This window comes from Miniopterus schreibersii (genome assembly GCF_964146895.1).
Source record: "Miniopterus schreibersii genome assembly, chromosome: 14".
Lineage (NCBI taxonomy): Eukaryota > Metazoa > Chordata > Mammalia > Chiroptera > Miniopteridae > Miniopterus > Miniopterus schreibersii.
The window spans coordinates 26,663,890-26,680,147 of NC_138114.1; the positions used below are offsets into that span (position 1 = coordinate 26,663,890).

The 16,258-nt window shown below is 42.0% G+C and overlaps 1 protein-coding gene across 10 annotated transcripts in view; it reads left to right on the plus strand.

Annotated features, from left to right (window-relative positions):
- Positions 1-16,258, plus strand: part of FAM13C (family with sequence similarity 13 member C) — a gene marked incomplete at its 3' end in the record, with an annotated part of 109,418 nt that overhangs the window by 54,431 nt on the left and 38,729 nt on the right. For all 10 annotated transcript variants that reach the window (XR_014000251.1, XR_014000252.1, XM_081158109.1 and 7 more), the window contains one exon: positions 9,459-9,522. Coding sequence is in view for 8 of the 10 variants with exons in the window: in XM_081158109.1 (XP_081014235.1) it covers positions 9,459-9,522 (64 nt within the window). The remainder of the gene's footprint in view (positions 1-9,458; positions 9,523-16,258) is intronic.

A 16,258-nucleotide genomic window follows, 5' to 3' on the forward strand; every position in this document is an offset into this window, starting at 1 on the left:
TTCTAAAAATATTTTTATGTACATCCATTATAGTTTCCTTGGTTTTTGCTTAAGGGTAAAAGCCATCTAGGCATTGGAATTGAAATGTTTAACCAAAATAAAACTTAGGCTATAAATTTGCCAGTGATTTTATTATGGAAGATAGGAATATAATGGGTAATTGATAGAGAACTAGGTAGATATTATGTCTCTGGATTTCTGTATGTGGTGAAATTATAGGATAGTGGCTCAGGGTGGAAACTTGGAGACTATTCAACTCAATTCCCTTCTCCCTATTTTTGTATTCTAGATATTTCTGTTTCATCCACTATCCCTCATAGTTTTCTGGTTCAGATTGTGCTGAGGGTAAAGTGCCTCTGGCTCTAACATTCCCAGAGGACACTTGGAAGTCATGCAGGCTATGGAGCAATTCTTTGTTGTGTGGGACTGCCCCACACATCTCGGGGCTCTGGCAGCTTGGGCTCTAGCCTGCCAAATGCTAGTGGGCACCCCCAACCTCTGAGCCAATCACAGAGAGTCTCCAACTTTTCTAAGTGCTCCCTAGGGGACGTACAGCACCTCCCCTCTCCCTTGAGAAACACCAGTCTGCATGATGGATATTTAAAACTATGTTTTAGGGGAATATTAACATGGGTACATGTTCATGATCTATTTATACATGGGAAGAAAGTAGTTACATTACAGTATTATGTGATTCTGCTTTTGCTTACTGTGTAATTATGTGCAGAAACATACTAGAAAGACATAAATCAGTATGTTATTAGTGGTTACTGTCATGTGGGTTGATGGCAGGTGATTTAAAAAATATTCTTTTTGATTTTCAAATTTTCCCCTATTGAGCCCCTATTAAGTTTGTAAATCAAGAAATTGTTTATAAATTTAAAAAATAGTATACAATTCAGGATATGAAACCATAATACATTTGTTAAAATATCTGCAATCATATGACATAATTTTATTTTCTGTTGTTTCTTTTTTTTGTTGGTTTTTTTTTTGAACTTTTATATCTCAGTTTGAAGCAAACAGGAATATTAGAGTATTAGGAGTGAATGGATTTATTTTTAATTTTTTTAACTGAAGAAGCCTTAAAGGGCATTTTCAATGGTACCTGTGGCTTTTATGGTTTGGGTCAGTTGGGATCAGAAAGCAAATACTAAAGATGAGTTTTATAGGGTCAGATGATGCTTAAAACCAGAATTTGTGCTAGATCCCTCTTCCTTTGGAGTGTTTTATTCTGTGGATTTCTCTGTGATCGTTAATCCACCCTTGCCCCTCAGACAGACACTGATCCAGGTTTTATGCATCCACTGCCAAGACCACACTGGCCAGCACAGCTTCCTATTGAAGCATGGATAGCGTTTATTGTTCGCTTCTAAATGAAGTAATAATGGGAACCCTAACTGAAACATACTCTGGGAGTAACAGGTACAGACGTACTGCTTATTCGAGACATAGACAAAGGTCTGTAAGGCCAGAGTACACGGAACTGCTGAGAAAATCTGGTGTCAGAAAGGTTGGCAGTGGCCAGACTGCACAGGGCCTGGTAGGCAGGGTGTGGATTTCGGATTCTGTTGAAGTCCAGAGAGAAGCCATTGGAGGTTCAAATCGGGAATGGCATGCTCAAATTACATCTTTAAAAGACCACTCCAAGTATCATGTGTTGTGGGGAGACATCTTGGAGGCTAAAGCATTTCCCTTGTGGGAGGCGATGGTGGCAGTGAAGAAGGCAGGAGTGCTGCAGGTGAAGATGGATGACTCATGACTTTCTGCATAGATGACTCATGACTTCTTCCTTTTGGGGAAGAAAGAAAACTTACTAGGAACATGTAGCATTTAGGCTTGTTTAATTAATATTAATGCCTACCCAACCTCTGTGCTTTTTAAAGTTCTCTTATTTCTAGAACTATCTTGATTTATGATTTAAAAGTTAGTGTTGGAAGGCCAAGTGTCAGATGTAGTTTCACAGTGCCCAGTGCGATAAGTATTTAATATTCATCAAATATTTATCTGTCATTCAAATTAGCCAACCTCCCTCACCATTGCTTGAGATCCCCTGTGCCCTTCACTGCTTCTGCACCTGAACTAAATCTTCACTTGTGTATTATTTTTTTCTCTCTGCCCCTGACTGTGAGATCCAGAAAATGGGGATTGTGTCTACTTAGTTACATTGCTCATAGGAGGCCTTGGGTACAGAGAGGTGACCCTCGGCAGCAGGAACACAGGAGGAGGTAGAGCTGACAGCAGGTATGTAACTGAACAGTCTCAGTGACTGGAATTAGTTCCCTGAGGCCTCTCTGAGGAACAGCCTAGAAAGTTCTCAGATGTATCTCTCTGAAAACTGGGGGGCTGCAGTGTTTATCCACACATTCCCCTTTCCGTTGCCCCTGGCAGAGGTAGCTCTCGCACACTTCCAGGCTGAGGGAGTCAGCTCTGCCTCACAAAATACTTGAGATAAAAAAGTGAATAGACTTGGCAGGTTCTTGGGGGGGATAATGTGAGTGAGCAGAACTGTCCACGGACCTGAAGCAGCTGCTATGACCACTCTGCCTCCTGGGCTGGGCCCTGCCTGGCACAGGGAGCAGGTGTCTAATAATCACTTACTAAATGAATGCAGTAAATGAGATGATGCGAGCAAAGTGCTTTATAGCCTGCTTAGCAAGCCAGGTGCTATCATTATTATTGATAAAAAAGTATTATTAGGAGCTCAGCTCCCGCTGAATCCCCTGTCCTCAACATTCCTTCCCAAGCTCTTCCTTTCTGGTTCACGGGATATTTTGAACTATACACGACTACTCCACCTCCTTCCCTCTGCCAGTTGGGACACTGGCTTCGTGACCTGACTCACTGCTCACCCATTCTCTGGGCATTGCAGTGGTTCTGGCTGTTTCTGGGCTCCGTTCCAGCCCACCAAGGTGAGGAGAGGTATTTATTTCAGTGCAGCAGGGCTGCCTTGTGTTTGGAGTTTCTCATAGTGTCTCCAGGAACAACCTTTCCTCTTCCGAAATGTATCCCCTGGAAGGCCAGGCCAGAAACACCCAGCTTACTCCTGTCCTCACAGCAGTCCTCACCTGTGCACGTTAGCCATTGGTCTCTTCCTAGGTTGTTGCACCTAGACTTTTAGGATAATGTTTCCGAATTAGGAATCTCCTGGGGTGATTGTTAAACATGTGACCAGTCCACTTCTCTGGAAACTCTGATTCAGTGAGTGTGGGGTCTAGGAATCTGTTTTTAATAAAACTGGTTGATTCTCTGAAGTATAAGGTGGGAAGATAGGGGCAGGGCTTGGGCTCTAGCTACTGGGAGGGCATGCTATTAGGGATCAGTATTCTGCCTCTGGCCATGACAGCCTTGTCCCCTCCGTGGGAGTTTATTAACCTGTACAAGTATATACATTGGGTTGGAAAGTCAGTTCATGGATATCTACTGACTCTAGTTCTGTTTTCTGTTAGTGGTCATTTTAAACTCTGGGCCTTGATTTCTTTATCTTTGAAGTTGGCTGCCCAATATTTAACCTTGATCCTTTAGCATAGAAAATTGGGGAAAACCAGTCAGAGAATGTGTTTAATACAGCTTAGACTCCCTGGAAAAAGAAACTTTATGTTTACTGGTATTGAGGGTTGTTATTGTTGCTAATAATATTACTGGAATTTATTGGCATCTTGTCTGTGTCTGCATATAGAGCTATTGTTTGTTCATAAAGAATGTTTTGCTCAGAGGGTTGTCCTCTTGGGATATACCTTTTGTTTTCAAAAGAGTTTCAGGAAACAACAGTCATACAGCCTGCTGACAGTCATCCGGGTATACATTAGTGTGTCCTGTGTTGCTTTCTAATACACACTTTCTAACACAGAGGCTCAATTTAATACAGTAGAATATCTGGAACTCTTAGGATGTGATCCATGGTAGGCATTGTTTGACTTTCAGGTTCTCACTCTATTTGAAGCACTCTGAAAAGTGCTGGATGCTCTCCTCTTACTCTTTCTGCCCAGGTTTTCTAAGTGTGGGTTAGAAAGATACTTGCTAATCTTTAGCAGGTCTCTTTGAGGAATAAATGTATCTGCTTGTGGGAGTGAGAGTTACCCCTCCTGCCAGTGCTGTTGGCATGCTACAGTTGGAGGAGGGAGCATGAGTTTTATCAAATCATTGTATATACTCAGGCATTTACCAGAATTGGCAGCTGCCCACACGAGTGCCTACTATGTGCCAGATACCAGGATTAGCCCTAGAATAAATGTTAAGCAAGACTCCTGAGACAGAGACAAATCAAATATTTATACAAATACACAATTAGAGACTAAGACATGGCACACAGCAGATGGAGAGGATCCGAATTTAGTAAGACATATAAAAGGGAAATCTGGTTGGTCTGGACCAGGTATCTAAAGGATGGGCAAGTTAATTTGGAGGCAGAGTGGAGAAGGGAGAGCATTAAGGGCACAGGAGCAGCGTATATGAAGGCCCGAGGGGGAAAGGGGCATGGTGCGTCCAAGGAACTGAAGAAATGCCAATGTAGTGGGAGCACAGAGAGGGCACCGATAGGAACTGAGGTTGAAGATGTGAACAGATGCTAAATCCTTCAGGATGTCATAGGCTACTTGAAGAATTTTGGTCTTTATTAGAGATGCCATGTGAAGAAAGGCAGTGACAAGGTTGCTGTGTGGGAATCATGGGGGAGGGTAGAGAAGTAGGGAGACCAGGGAGGCAGTTCAGAAGGCAGATGATGGTGGCTTGGCCTAAGGTGGTGGGGAGAAGACAGATGCACAAGTTATTGGGATAAGAAATTGAAGAAGGACTTGGTAATAAATTGACTGTTGGATTTGAGGGAGAGGAAAGTGTCAGACAACTCGGATGTCTTCCCTGAGTAGTTGGGCAGATGGGGAGGCTTTTCACTGACTGAGAGAACACTCTCATCTGCTAACTTAATTATGGAGAGTTGAAATGTTGCTATAAATCAAAAATCCTACGCTAAAACGCTGCTTCTTCACAAATTATCACATCTGTGGTTTGACATTATTCTTAGGCCAAGAAAAATGTCTCCGTGCTTTGTTCCTTGTGCTATTTTGAATTCCAGTCCACCTCCCCGGGGAAGGCCTCGGCAGGATGACCCTGCAGGCTGGCTCAGCACATGCTCTGGGGTTCCAGCCATGTGGGAACACCAGAAATTTTTAGAAAAGTTGCACTTCAATCGGCTAGCCATAATTTTGCTGTCACAGAATCCAGCAAGGAGCTCTTTTAGTATCAGCAAACAATTCAGTTTTGTGTTTCTCTGTTGAGAAGTGCTTTTGTTTTGAATGATGTCATGGTGGTGGTAGCAGCAATGTGGTGGCTCAGTGGGGCAGCAATGGGGCTGTGATGGTGGTGATGGTGTTGGTGGGGTGATTATGGTGGTAGTGATAATAATGGTGGTGGTGATGGTGTTTGAAGGCATTCATTCTGATCAGTACTGAGAGCCATTGCCTGGACCTGGGCTAGGGGGCTCTGACTGCCCTACTCACTGTTGCCCTCTCTGAAGGATGCATTTGCTAGAGATGTGCTTGATCTATTTTCTGTTGTTGTTTTGGGTGAAGGGAGGAAAGAGATTTGGAGTGTTTCAGCGTGATCCAGTTTTGAGTTGAGTTCAGGCCAGCTTCTAGCCAGGATTGTATGTGGCTCAAGCAGTATCTTTAAAGATCTTAAAAAGAAGAGAATTTGAGATACCTAGCTACTCTTTCAGTTCTCTTTTCATTGATAAACTTCTCTAGTGAGAAGCTTTTGTTTCTGTTTCCTCTTCTGCCACGACCTTTGTCTTTTGCAATCCAGTAGTCTCGTATTTCTACACTTTCATTCTCAGTATCTCCAGGTGACAGACTTTCTAGTAGTGTGAGCTTGGACCATTCCTCCTGTGCGTCCCGTTCTCCTTGCCTTTCCTTCTTTTTTCTCCATATTAGCATCTGCTGCACCAGAGATCACTGGTTCATTTCTTTAGGGTCTCTCTCCTTCTACCAGAATATAAGTTCCATGAGGACAGAGGCTTTGCTTTATTCCCAACATCTTCAGTGGTACCTGGCTCAGAGTTATGGATCCTGTAAGCCTGATCTCATATAGTTACTATGAAGATGAAACGAAATAATGGAAGGCAACTGCCTGGCAGCCCCGGGCTGGCGTTGGCGTGATAAGGGCTGGTAAATTGTTAGGTTCTTCTCTTCTCGTAAATTCTTTCTCTTCAACTTTTAGAGTGCTATCCTGTTTAGCTTTTTACCTCCTTAGCGATGTGTCCAGGCTCCTCATGGCTCTTCTTTCATGGCCAGTTTCAGAGACATGCTTAGAGGCCCTGAGGAAGGCTGCCCCAGCTTTTATCTCTTTCAGCTTATTTATTCATAGGCTTCGATTATAATTATTGATAAAATATACAATTACTTATTCTCATCATGGCATTTTATGTATGATTATAGAATGCATGTTATTTTAATATAGCTAACAGTAGTAATAAGCATTATTCGTGAACTGTCCTTCGCATGATGAAGTATCCTATGAGTATTTATTACCTTCACTTTACAGATGAGGAAACTGAGGCTTAGAGATGTTAATATCTTGCCCATGGGTACATATCCCTCCTAAGTGGTAGATCAAGAAGTCATTCTTGGGCCCGGCTCCTTCTGTTTCTTCGTTTACCCATCCGTCTGAAACACATGTACTGAGTGTTGACCACGTGGCAGGCACGATGCTGGGCTCCGGCCACACAATCAGGGAAAAAGCGACGCAGAACCTGTGACCGTCGCTGTCATGGTCACCACCCCCACTCTGCTGAACACTGTAGAGCGGGGGTACCCCGTTCTAGGTGGGCCCTGTTTAGCTATTTTCAATTCCTAATTTCAGCCTCACTTCAAGCTTCGAATATCTGAACCTAAACTCATGAGTTGCCTCCCTTTATGCCTGCCCCTCCTCTTCCTCACGAAAATTACATATTTTTATATTTCCATGAGAAAAATCACGTCATTTTTCTTGCCACACAGTTTAAGAACTTCTTCCTTTTAGTAATTTTGATTACTCCACTTCTTTCACTTCAAACTTGGGCTCCACACCCGCAGCCTCTTGATTGTTTTTATCCTTGGAAACATCTCCCTGATCTGTCGCTACCTCCCCTGCTCCCCTCCACCGTCCCCCTACCAGCCCCTGCGCAGCCTGACCTGCCGAAATCGCCTCAGGGCTGGGTGTTAGCTTCATCCTCTTAAGATCCTAGAAGATTGTAAGCTTCCTAAAGGCATAAGTGCTGCTTATCGACTATGACCTCCCAAACAATGTACCAGACATATAGGAGATACTCCTATAATAATGAAATGAAAGCACCTTTAATGCTTAACCCACAGCTCTTAAACTTGATCTGGAGATTTATCTGGAGATTATGAGTAGTTTTCCTGGAAGATCATGTGAATATGTTGCTTGCAGGCTGTTCTGTGTATCTCAGTCATATATACTGTAATTTTATTTTTTAAAATCCTCATCTGAGGACATGTTTAAAGAGTGGAAGAGAGACAGACAGACAGACATCCATCCATCGGTTGCCTTCTGTACTTGCCCAGACCGGGGATCAAACCCTCAACCCAGGTATGTGCCCTGATCTGGAATTGAACTGGCAACCTTTAGGTGCACAGGATGACTCTCAACCAACTGAGCCGCTCCAGCTGGGCCATACTATATTTTTAAACCAAGTCTATATCTGCTTTCTCCCATTAATGTTTGCTACTTGTGTATTTGTTTTACCACCTGCTGTCACCAAAGATTTAGAGAAATTTCTGCTTGAAAACATAAATATTATTTCCATTAAAGAACAACACTCTTCCATTTTTCTGGTGCTACCATAGCTCTATAAAAACACAATTTGAAAACCTCTGTAAGTTACAAAGAAATTATGAGCCATTCAGAGTTTTAGATGTTACTGGATAGAGGGAGGGATAATCCCTATCCCTAAGAGGGTTTCTTCCTTTTTTCAGGAAAGAGCTCCTTTGTTTTTTCTGAACTCCTGAAGTCACTGTATTTGCGGCTCAGGGACTTGCTGGGCATAGGATAGGTGTGCCATTGGCTTCTTCCTGACTTCCTTTCTGTTCTCACTTGAACTCTCTCTCCCTGAGCTCATGGTTGGGACCCTTAGCTTTCTGTCACACTCAGGAGGGACATGCTGACTTGTGCAGACATGGTAGACATCGGTCTGACCTTTACAATTTAGTTTGGCCATCTCTTTACCTTTCTCATTAGAAATAAATTGCACAGCTGGCAGTGCCTGTGGACTGGAAGAACTCTGCATTCTTAAGACTGTTTCAGAGTGAGGCTTGTGGCATTTCTAAATGTGCATCCTGACTTTTAGAAATCATCTTCTTGACCATTCAGAGGACATGTATGTTTTCTTCAGGACTCACATTGAGGCAGAACAATAACTGTAAATAATTATGTTCCCAAATCTTTTTATAAATGATTTAACACTTTTTATAAATGATTTATTCATTAAAATAGACTTTTTTAATATGGATAATAACTATAATCTAATATGGTTATTACATAATAGTCTGCAATCTGCTGCAGAAAACTTGAATGTTATGTAATAGATGCCATTGGACCATAGCATTTGACAAATCATGATTTGAAGTTAAGCTTCTGCCAGTTGGGGAGTTTGGTTTTTTGTTTTTAAACTAAATAAAATTGGAGTAGATTTGCCCTTTTAAGTTCTTTTTCTTCTGTTGGTAACTATGTAGTGCAAAAGCCAGCATCACCATATTGCCCAGTAATTGCTGTACCACTTATTGTGTTAGCGAAGAGACAGGATGAAATTTCCAAAAGGTGTTTTCAGTGAATAAATGGTGTCATTCTGTAACCACTGTATCAGATCACATTCATTCATTCAAAAGTTTTGAATTTTTACTGAGGATTTAGCAATGTGGAAAATGGATATAATCACTGCTTTCTTGGAGCTTACATTTTAATATGGAAATGCAGATAAACATAATATCAGATAGTGACAAATGCTTAAGAAGAAAATCTAAGGACAGTGTGATAAAGGGTCACTTCTAGGAATTAGGAAGATCAGAAAAGTCTCGATGGGAGGTCACAGAGAAGCTGAGCTGATGCTTATGGGCTGAGAAGAATCAGCTTTGTGAAGATGTGGGAGGCCAGCTGTCTGGGACAGCAAAGATGAAGATTTGAAGAGAGAACCAGCATTATGTGTTAAAGAAACAGAAGGCCAGAGAGGCTGGAGTGTAGGGGACAGGGGTGAGAGTGATAGGAGGTGGATCCAGGGAGGTTGGCAGAATTTAAACTGTAATATATTGCAGACCATTATAAGGAGTCTGGACTTTATTCTATGGGCAGTGAGATACCACTGAGGGTTTTTTAACCAGGATGTAGTCAGATCTGTAGCCGCCAGCTTCACATGTGCATAGTTGAAAGGTTTCTTTTAAATTGAAATAATTTTTCTTTGTATTTTATAGAATAGACCAGAGGCCTGCCATTTTGCCAAAGGATGCTTTTGAAACTCAGCAGGACATAAATGAGGTAGGTGCAATTATTGCTGGTTGTAGGAACATGAGTTAGCCAATCAGGAAATTTAATACTTTTCCCTAGTCCTAGGAATTCTCTCTGTTTTTGAAACTTCAAGTAATTTTGCTTTTAAGTGAATTTGTTTTCCTTGTCATTCTTTGGGCAGTGTTTTTCCTTGCTATGGAGCAAACACATTTAAAATATTTGCAGGGCTGCTCATTATGTCTGGGACCTGAACCAAGTCCAGCAGTCATTTCATTACACTCTTTTCAACTTTGCTTCAGGATTGTATAACCATGGCTGTGACAGTTTCATTTGTAAAATTTTTCTCTTTATTTGATTTCATCTCTCTCTCTCTCTCTCTCTCTCTCTTTTTTTTTTTTTAATGGCCTTTGCAGTCCCAAATATAATCGTGCTTACTATTTATCCATGGGGCATGATGTAGTGTGGTGCTTGCAATACGACCCCCGTGTGCTTTGAAACACTGAAGCCATATTTTCCGATCCAAATGGTTTCCTACCAAAGTGAACATCACAATATTAATAAGCTTGTTCTAGATTTTCTTTGAAATGTATAATTTAATTCTTCTGTTGGAAATCAATATAATAAAATTGGGATCTCTGTTATTATGAATAAGGACAGCGTGACAAGCTTATGACATTGGCTTGTAATACTGTCTAGTTTTTCTTGTCCTCATGGTATAATTAGGGAGCAGTGGGTGGTATATCTGATTAGGATCATAGTAAAAAGAATGAAAAGACTTGATGTTCAGATGCCAGGAAGAGAAATGATGTGCTTTAGGCAAATTGTTTGTCATTTGAGGATGCATCTTTCCTCCCCCTCCAAATAAAAGGGAGGGTAGTGAACTCACTGGAAGCGATTTCTTTTTTTTAACTGTAGAACTTGGCAGAAATGAGTAGCTAAAGGTAAACCAGCTGCCTGATGGAATCAAGTTAAATAAATAACTAAAGTTGTGGAAAATCTCCCAAAGATAACAACACAGGATGTTGCTTGTTGTTTCTTTGTGCATGGAGACAGCCTTCAAATTCCACAGTCTCATTCGTGGTAAAAGAGTGGAAAAGAATTTGAAGAAGCAAGAGTCTGAGTCAGTGAACGAAGCCATTTGCCCCACTGTGAACAAGCGAAGTGCTGGTGTGAAGAAGTGATTTGCTTTGACATAAGCGATGAGAAAAACAAGGTGGTTGTAAGAGTCAACTTGTGATAGGTCTCAAATATCTGGGAGAAACTCTGGTTTGTGAGCTGGAAACCCGTGAGATTACTTGATAGTTGCAAAAAGCTCTATTTGAAAATACATTTTTCTATATTCCTTCACTATATTGTATTTGCAAATTACATGCATGTGCCAGCTCACTGCTCTGGGATTCCATGGGTGCAAGAGTGCTGAGTGGAGACGTGTATCCAATAGGGCAGGCAGTGCCATGTTTTAAATGTGCGCCCTTCCATGAAAAGGGGTTGCTGATCCAGGCAGGTGGATAACAGGGAGTGTGTGCTCAAAGTGGTTTTATTTCAGCCAGGGTAAACTGTGTGTGCAGGTCCACATCCTTTCATGCAGTTTCTGTTGTGACTAAAATTGGAGGGCCAGAAGAAGCCTTAGAAAAGCTTGTACAGGGCATTGTGAGTGGGTCCAAGACTATGTAGGAAGGATTAATGTGTTCGGGCTCATTGAAGGAGTCCTCCTATACAGTAGAATATATTTAACTGCATCTTTCCTATCATTTCCCAAACTTATGGAAGCTACTCTTTTATGGAACGGCCCCATAATATTTCTTTTTAAAAAAATTTTTATTGATTTCAGAGAGGGAGAGAGAGAGAAACATCAAATTAATGGTGAGAATCATTGATCGGCTGCCTCCTGCACGCCCCCTACTGGAGATTGAGCCTGCACCCTGGGCATGTGCCCTGACCAGGAATTGAACCCTGATCCCCAGGTTCATGGGTGCACGACCAACCACTGAGCCACTCTGGCTGCATAATAACATTTCTTTAGGCAACAGAGTCCTATGGAACGTTGGTGGGAAACATCACAGGTCTTACTCTGTGAAGGGGGTATCTGTTTTTATTTAGCTGGCTGTGAAGGAGATTAGCTACCTAAAAATCACTATGAAAATTTTCTTTTCCTTCACATGCTACAGTTACCCCTTATTTTTTGAATTACACTAGTCAAAATAGCACATTAACCTTAACACTAAACATATCTTCCTCTTTAAAGTCTATGAAGAATCCTTTCATACTTTAATTTTATTAAAAGTAGACCCATTTGCACATTTCTGGTGCCCCTTTTCGAGCCTATATGCACGTGTCTATGTGTGTGTCTCCCGCGTGAAGGATTTGGTTGTCTTTTTATGACCAAGCATAGTTTTAGCATATATTTTTGCATCAAGCTGTATCAGTTTTCAAGATGGTACTTGCTGTTTTGTTCAAGAATGTGTTTCTCCCTCAAAATTGTTTTAATTTTGAAAAAAGGATCCAGCAAGCGTTTTCTTTAGTCCTTCGATACTCCTGAGTTCGCTGAATGGTCTTATTTCTATAGAATAGCAGCTGTGTTTTTCTACTGAAATGCAAACCCAGGCTATATGGTTGGGCCTTAACTCAGGATTGATGGAGAGCTCTTTTTTTCCCCCCACATCAGGGATTTTTTTTTTCCTTTGTGACTAAAAGCCAATTCATCCTGGCTTTAATAAATCACAGGATTTTGTTGATTCGCAGAGCTGAAACTTTAGGATTGGGATAGGCTCCATGCATGACTGGATCCAGGGATTACAGACTTGTGTGGATGCCATCTCTTCCCATCTTTTGACTGCCTCCTTGTATGGACTTTATCTTTAGGTCAACCCCTCTCTAGGGACACATTATTCTTACAGCTGGTAATTCCAGTGTATATTAGTTTTCTGTTACTGGTAACAAATCACCAAAAAGCTTAGAAGCTACAAACACCCATTTATCAGTTCATAGTAAGGTAGGTCATAAACTTGGGTGGACTCAATTGGATTCTCGGTTCAAGGTCGCACAAGACTGAAATGAAGGCATTGGCTGCAATGGACTGTTATCTGGAGGTTCTGGAGGAGTCCATGTCCAAGCTCATTCAGGTGGTTGCCTGAACTTATTTCCTTGCAGTTGTAGGACTGTGATCCCCGTTTCCTTGTTGGTCATCAGCGGGGGGCATTTCTCAGCTTCTAGAGGCTGCCCACATTCCCCCTCACATGGATCCTTTCGTCTTTGAACCAGCCACACTGAATCCCTCTTTGCTCTGAGTCTCTCTGATGTTGTCCAGTTTTTACCAACTGGAAGAAACTCTGCTTTTAAAGGGTTCACCTGATTGGGTCAGGCCCACCCAAAATAACTGTGTCCTTGGTCAGTTGAGTTAGGACTTCAGGTACATCTGCAAAATCCCTTCATTGCAGCACCTACTAATGTTTGATTGAGTAACCTGGGTGTAGGAATCTTGGGGGCTATCTTTAGGATTCTGCCTACAACACAGTGGAAGTCCTTTCTAACTCTGAAAAGTCCCATGTATGAGTCTTATTTATCTGGCTTGGGGCATGTAGCCCTTTCTTGACCCAGTCTCTATGACCTTGGGGTTTGGCTAAATTGGCTAGACACAGACCACACTTCCCACTTTGGATCTGGGAGTGCCGTTATCAGAAGATGGATGAATGAATGCTTGCCTGCATAATACTAGTCTCTGGAAGCAAAATATCCAAAGTAATTTTCCTGTGTGCTGGACCACTGCAGGATGCCATGTGCATTTTTCTTGTGCAGTTTTCTGAGCTGAGATAATGTGACCTTGCCTCCCTACTAATATTTCTTACTCAGCTGGAAGCTGAAATGGTGTCCTATGATTCATTTAGTTTCTGCCAAGTTTTCTTGTCACTGTCAGTGGACACCCTTTGGCCAATATGGTGATGGTGTGAACCCTAGTTTTAATTCCCGGTTGAATGAACTGCACAGCAAAGAAACTCTAAGCTGTTTCCAGGCCTGGTTTATTCTGGCCCGTCATTTAGAGGCAACTATCCAGTCTGGCTTCTTGTTTCCAGGGGAATATCAGGTCTGTAGTCCTCACTGTCCAGGGAATCCTTAGAATGGTATTGGCAGAAAGGGCATAAGCCATGCCAGCAGCTGCCCATATTTTTCCTTGTCTGAGAATTAACTTGGAGAAACTTGAGAGGTATTGAGCTGGGCAGAGAAGTGTGGCAGACTTACCAGCGCTGACCCACCTGTGCTTGCCTTTTGCCCAGCAGCCTTCCTCTCCCACACTCCACGCAGCATCGCCCCTGCTCGCTCTTGTACAGCATCTCAGTCCTTTTCATGTCTCACTCTTTCATTTAATCTTCACGCTACTAATTTCCTACCCCCTAATGGAAGGCTGGAAGGAGCTGTTTCCAGTTCAGTGGCTCCCAGGTGTCAGTCTGTGTTGCAGTTAAAGGAGAAAAGAACCATGCAGTGAGTTTTCCGTAAGGCTAATGCCTACTGAGAACACTTTAATTTAGAGAATGTTCTTAAAATTGTCATTTTGTAATGAACTGAAGGGGAGGGTTTTTTATTTATTTTCCCACATGTTGTCACTTGGCAAAATAGAAAGCCGGAAGCTTTTATGATATATTCTGCTCCCCACCCCTGCCAACTTTTAAAAAATATTTCTGCTGTTCCTAAGAGCTAAATTTTTCCTGAAAATCGTGACTTTTTGGATATTTTTTCCTAAGGAGTAATTTTTCTTTCAACAGTATTTATTGAGAAGCAGATATGTACCCAGCTCCAGGTTTGGTTCTGGGGTGGGGTGTGGGGGCTACAGTAGAATTAAATTTGTCATCTCCACTTTTCAGGGATTTATAGTGAGTGACACACATCAGCTCAGTATCCTAGAGCCTGGCCTTGCTAGTGTTGGTATCTTTTACCCTTTTTAGGACACTGTTGGTTTTCTTAGAGCTGTAACACTCAGATTTAAGGCAAGCAAAAGCTTAATTTTCTTGTTTTGCGACAAAAAATATAGTATTTGAGGAACTGGCTAATGCTTTCCAGTGTGACCTGCTATCTTTAGAGGCATGGGTAGGTAATTTATTTCATATGGCATGTGATTTTATGATTTTCCAGTGGGATGGTTATTAATTTCTAATAATCATTCAACTTTAGAAATTAAAGTAGTCTCATGAGAAAAAGTAAAGGGCTTATAGGCCAGCACAATTGCATGGTTTGCCCACAGACACAAAATGAGCCAATGGTAGATATGGGATTAATCCCCTAGTGGGCCCTCTACTGAGCACACATTTTGCTAAGTATAGTTTTTAAGCAGAGTATTTTTCAGGGCTAAAAAAAAAAAATGAAACTTAAGTAGCCACAAATAATAACTATATGGGCTACAACAAAGGACTAGATTTGTGGATTTAGCCTGTGGAATATAATTGATCTTGTGGAAAAAAATGAATTGTTAGGGGTTTGTCCATCTTAATACCTGTGCTTTTAGATAGTTTAAGTATTACAAACTCCAAAGAGAAACAATTGAGGCCCATTCTATGAGTTTCAAAAGAGACACATTCTATTTAGAAAATCAAGGTCTTATCTAGAAAAGCTCAGTCCTGAATTAAAACATGAGTTAATGAAACTAGTATTCTTTCTCAAACATCTTGTTTTTATTGTTTATTTAATAAAATGGACAGAATGAGGGTATCACGATGAGGTGCAACTAAGTACAGAACTCCCCTTCCCAGGCTGAAATCATTTGGTTTTGGTTACAGCCTGTTGTAGCAGTATTGTTATTTAAGTGCTGCTAGCACCAGATAGGATCTTCTGGTCAGCAGAGGGCTACTTGAAGCGAGTGGCTTGCTCTTTCACATTGAGTTTCTCCTTTGGGTATTGTGGAACCACCCCACGCAGAGGGCGCTGGGGTGGCTGAGCCAGGTGTGGCATCCTTCAGTTAGAATCGGCTGCAAAGCATGCTGGGGCATAAGCAACTCCAGCTCTTATGGAGAGAGGGGGGCAGGAGGCTCATGAGGATGCCAGAGAGCTGGGGGTCAGGGAAAAGCTAGCGTCCCTGGGAAAGGTGGAGCTAAGCAGACAAGCGAGGCAGCATTTAGAGTGGTCAAGGCCCTAGGGAAGAGGGCAATAATTTCTCAAAGTGTGGACCGTGGACTTCCTGCATCTAAATGACCCTGGGCCAGACCACAGAATCCAAGCCTCGGGAGTGATTCCTGCCCGGGAGTGCACATCTTTTACAAATTGCCCAGTGATTTATAAGTGTTTTAAAATTTCTGAACCAGAGCAATTGGGGGGGGGGGGGGCTTGAATTTGGGTACTCAGAGGGCCTCCCAAGTACTGCTTAAAGGATCCAGGAAAACAAAACTAATATACAACGGCAGTCCTTTTATTGGTTGCCTCACACCCTACTCATTGTGCTGGGCCCAGCAGTGAACAGTGAGGGCATGGTTCCAGCCCTTCTGGAGCTGGGAAGAGCCAATAAACAAGGAGACAAATAAAAATGACATATCATAGTGAGCGTTAGGAAGGAAATAAACAAGGCAGTAACACAGAAATTGATGGCCCTGTTTAGATAAGGTACTCAGAACTTGCTCAAGAATTTGATGGGAATTTGACTGTGAAGCAAACGACAGCTGAATTGGGCCTGGGGAGGTGGGGGCAGGGAGGAGGTGGAAAGGAAAGGGTGTGTGTGTGTGGGGGGGAGTATGCACAGGAAACATGAAAACTCAGGGAAGAGAAGTGGTAAGTAGAAATGGGGATG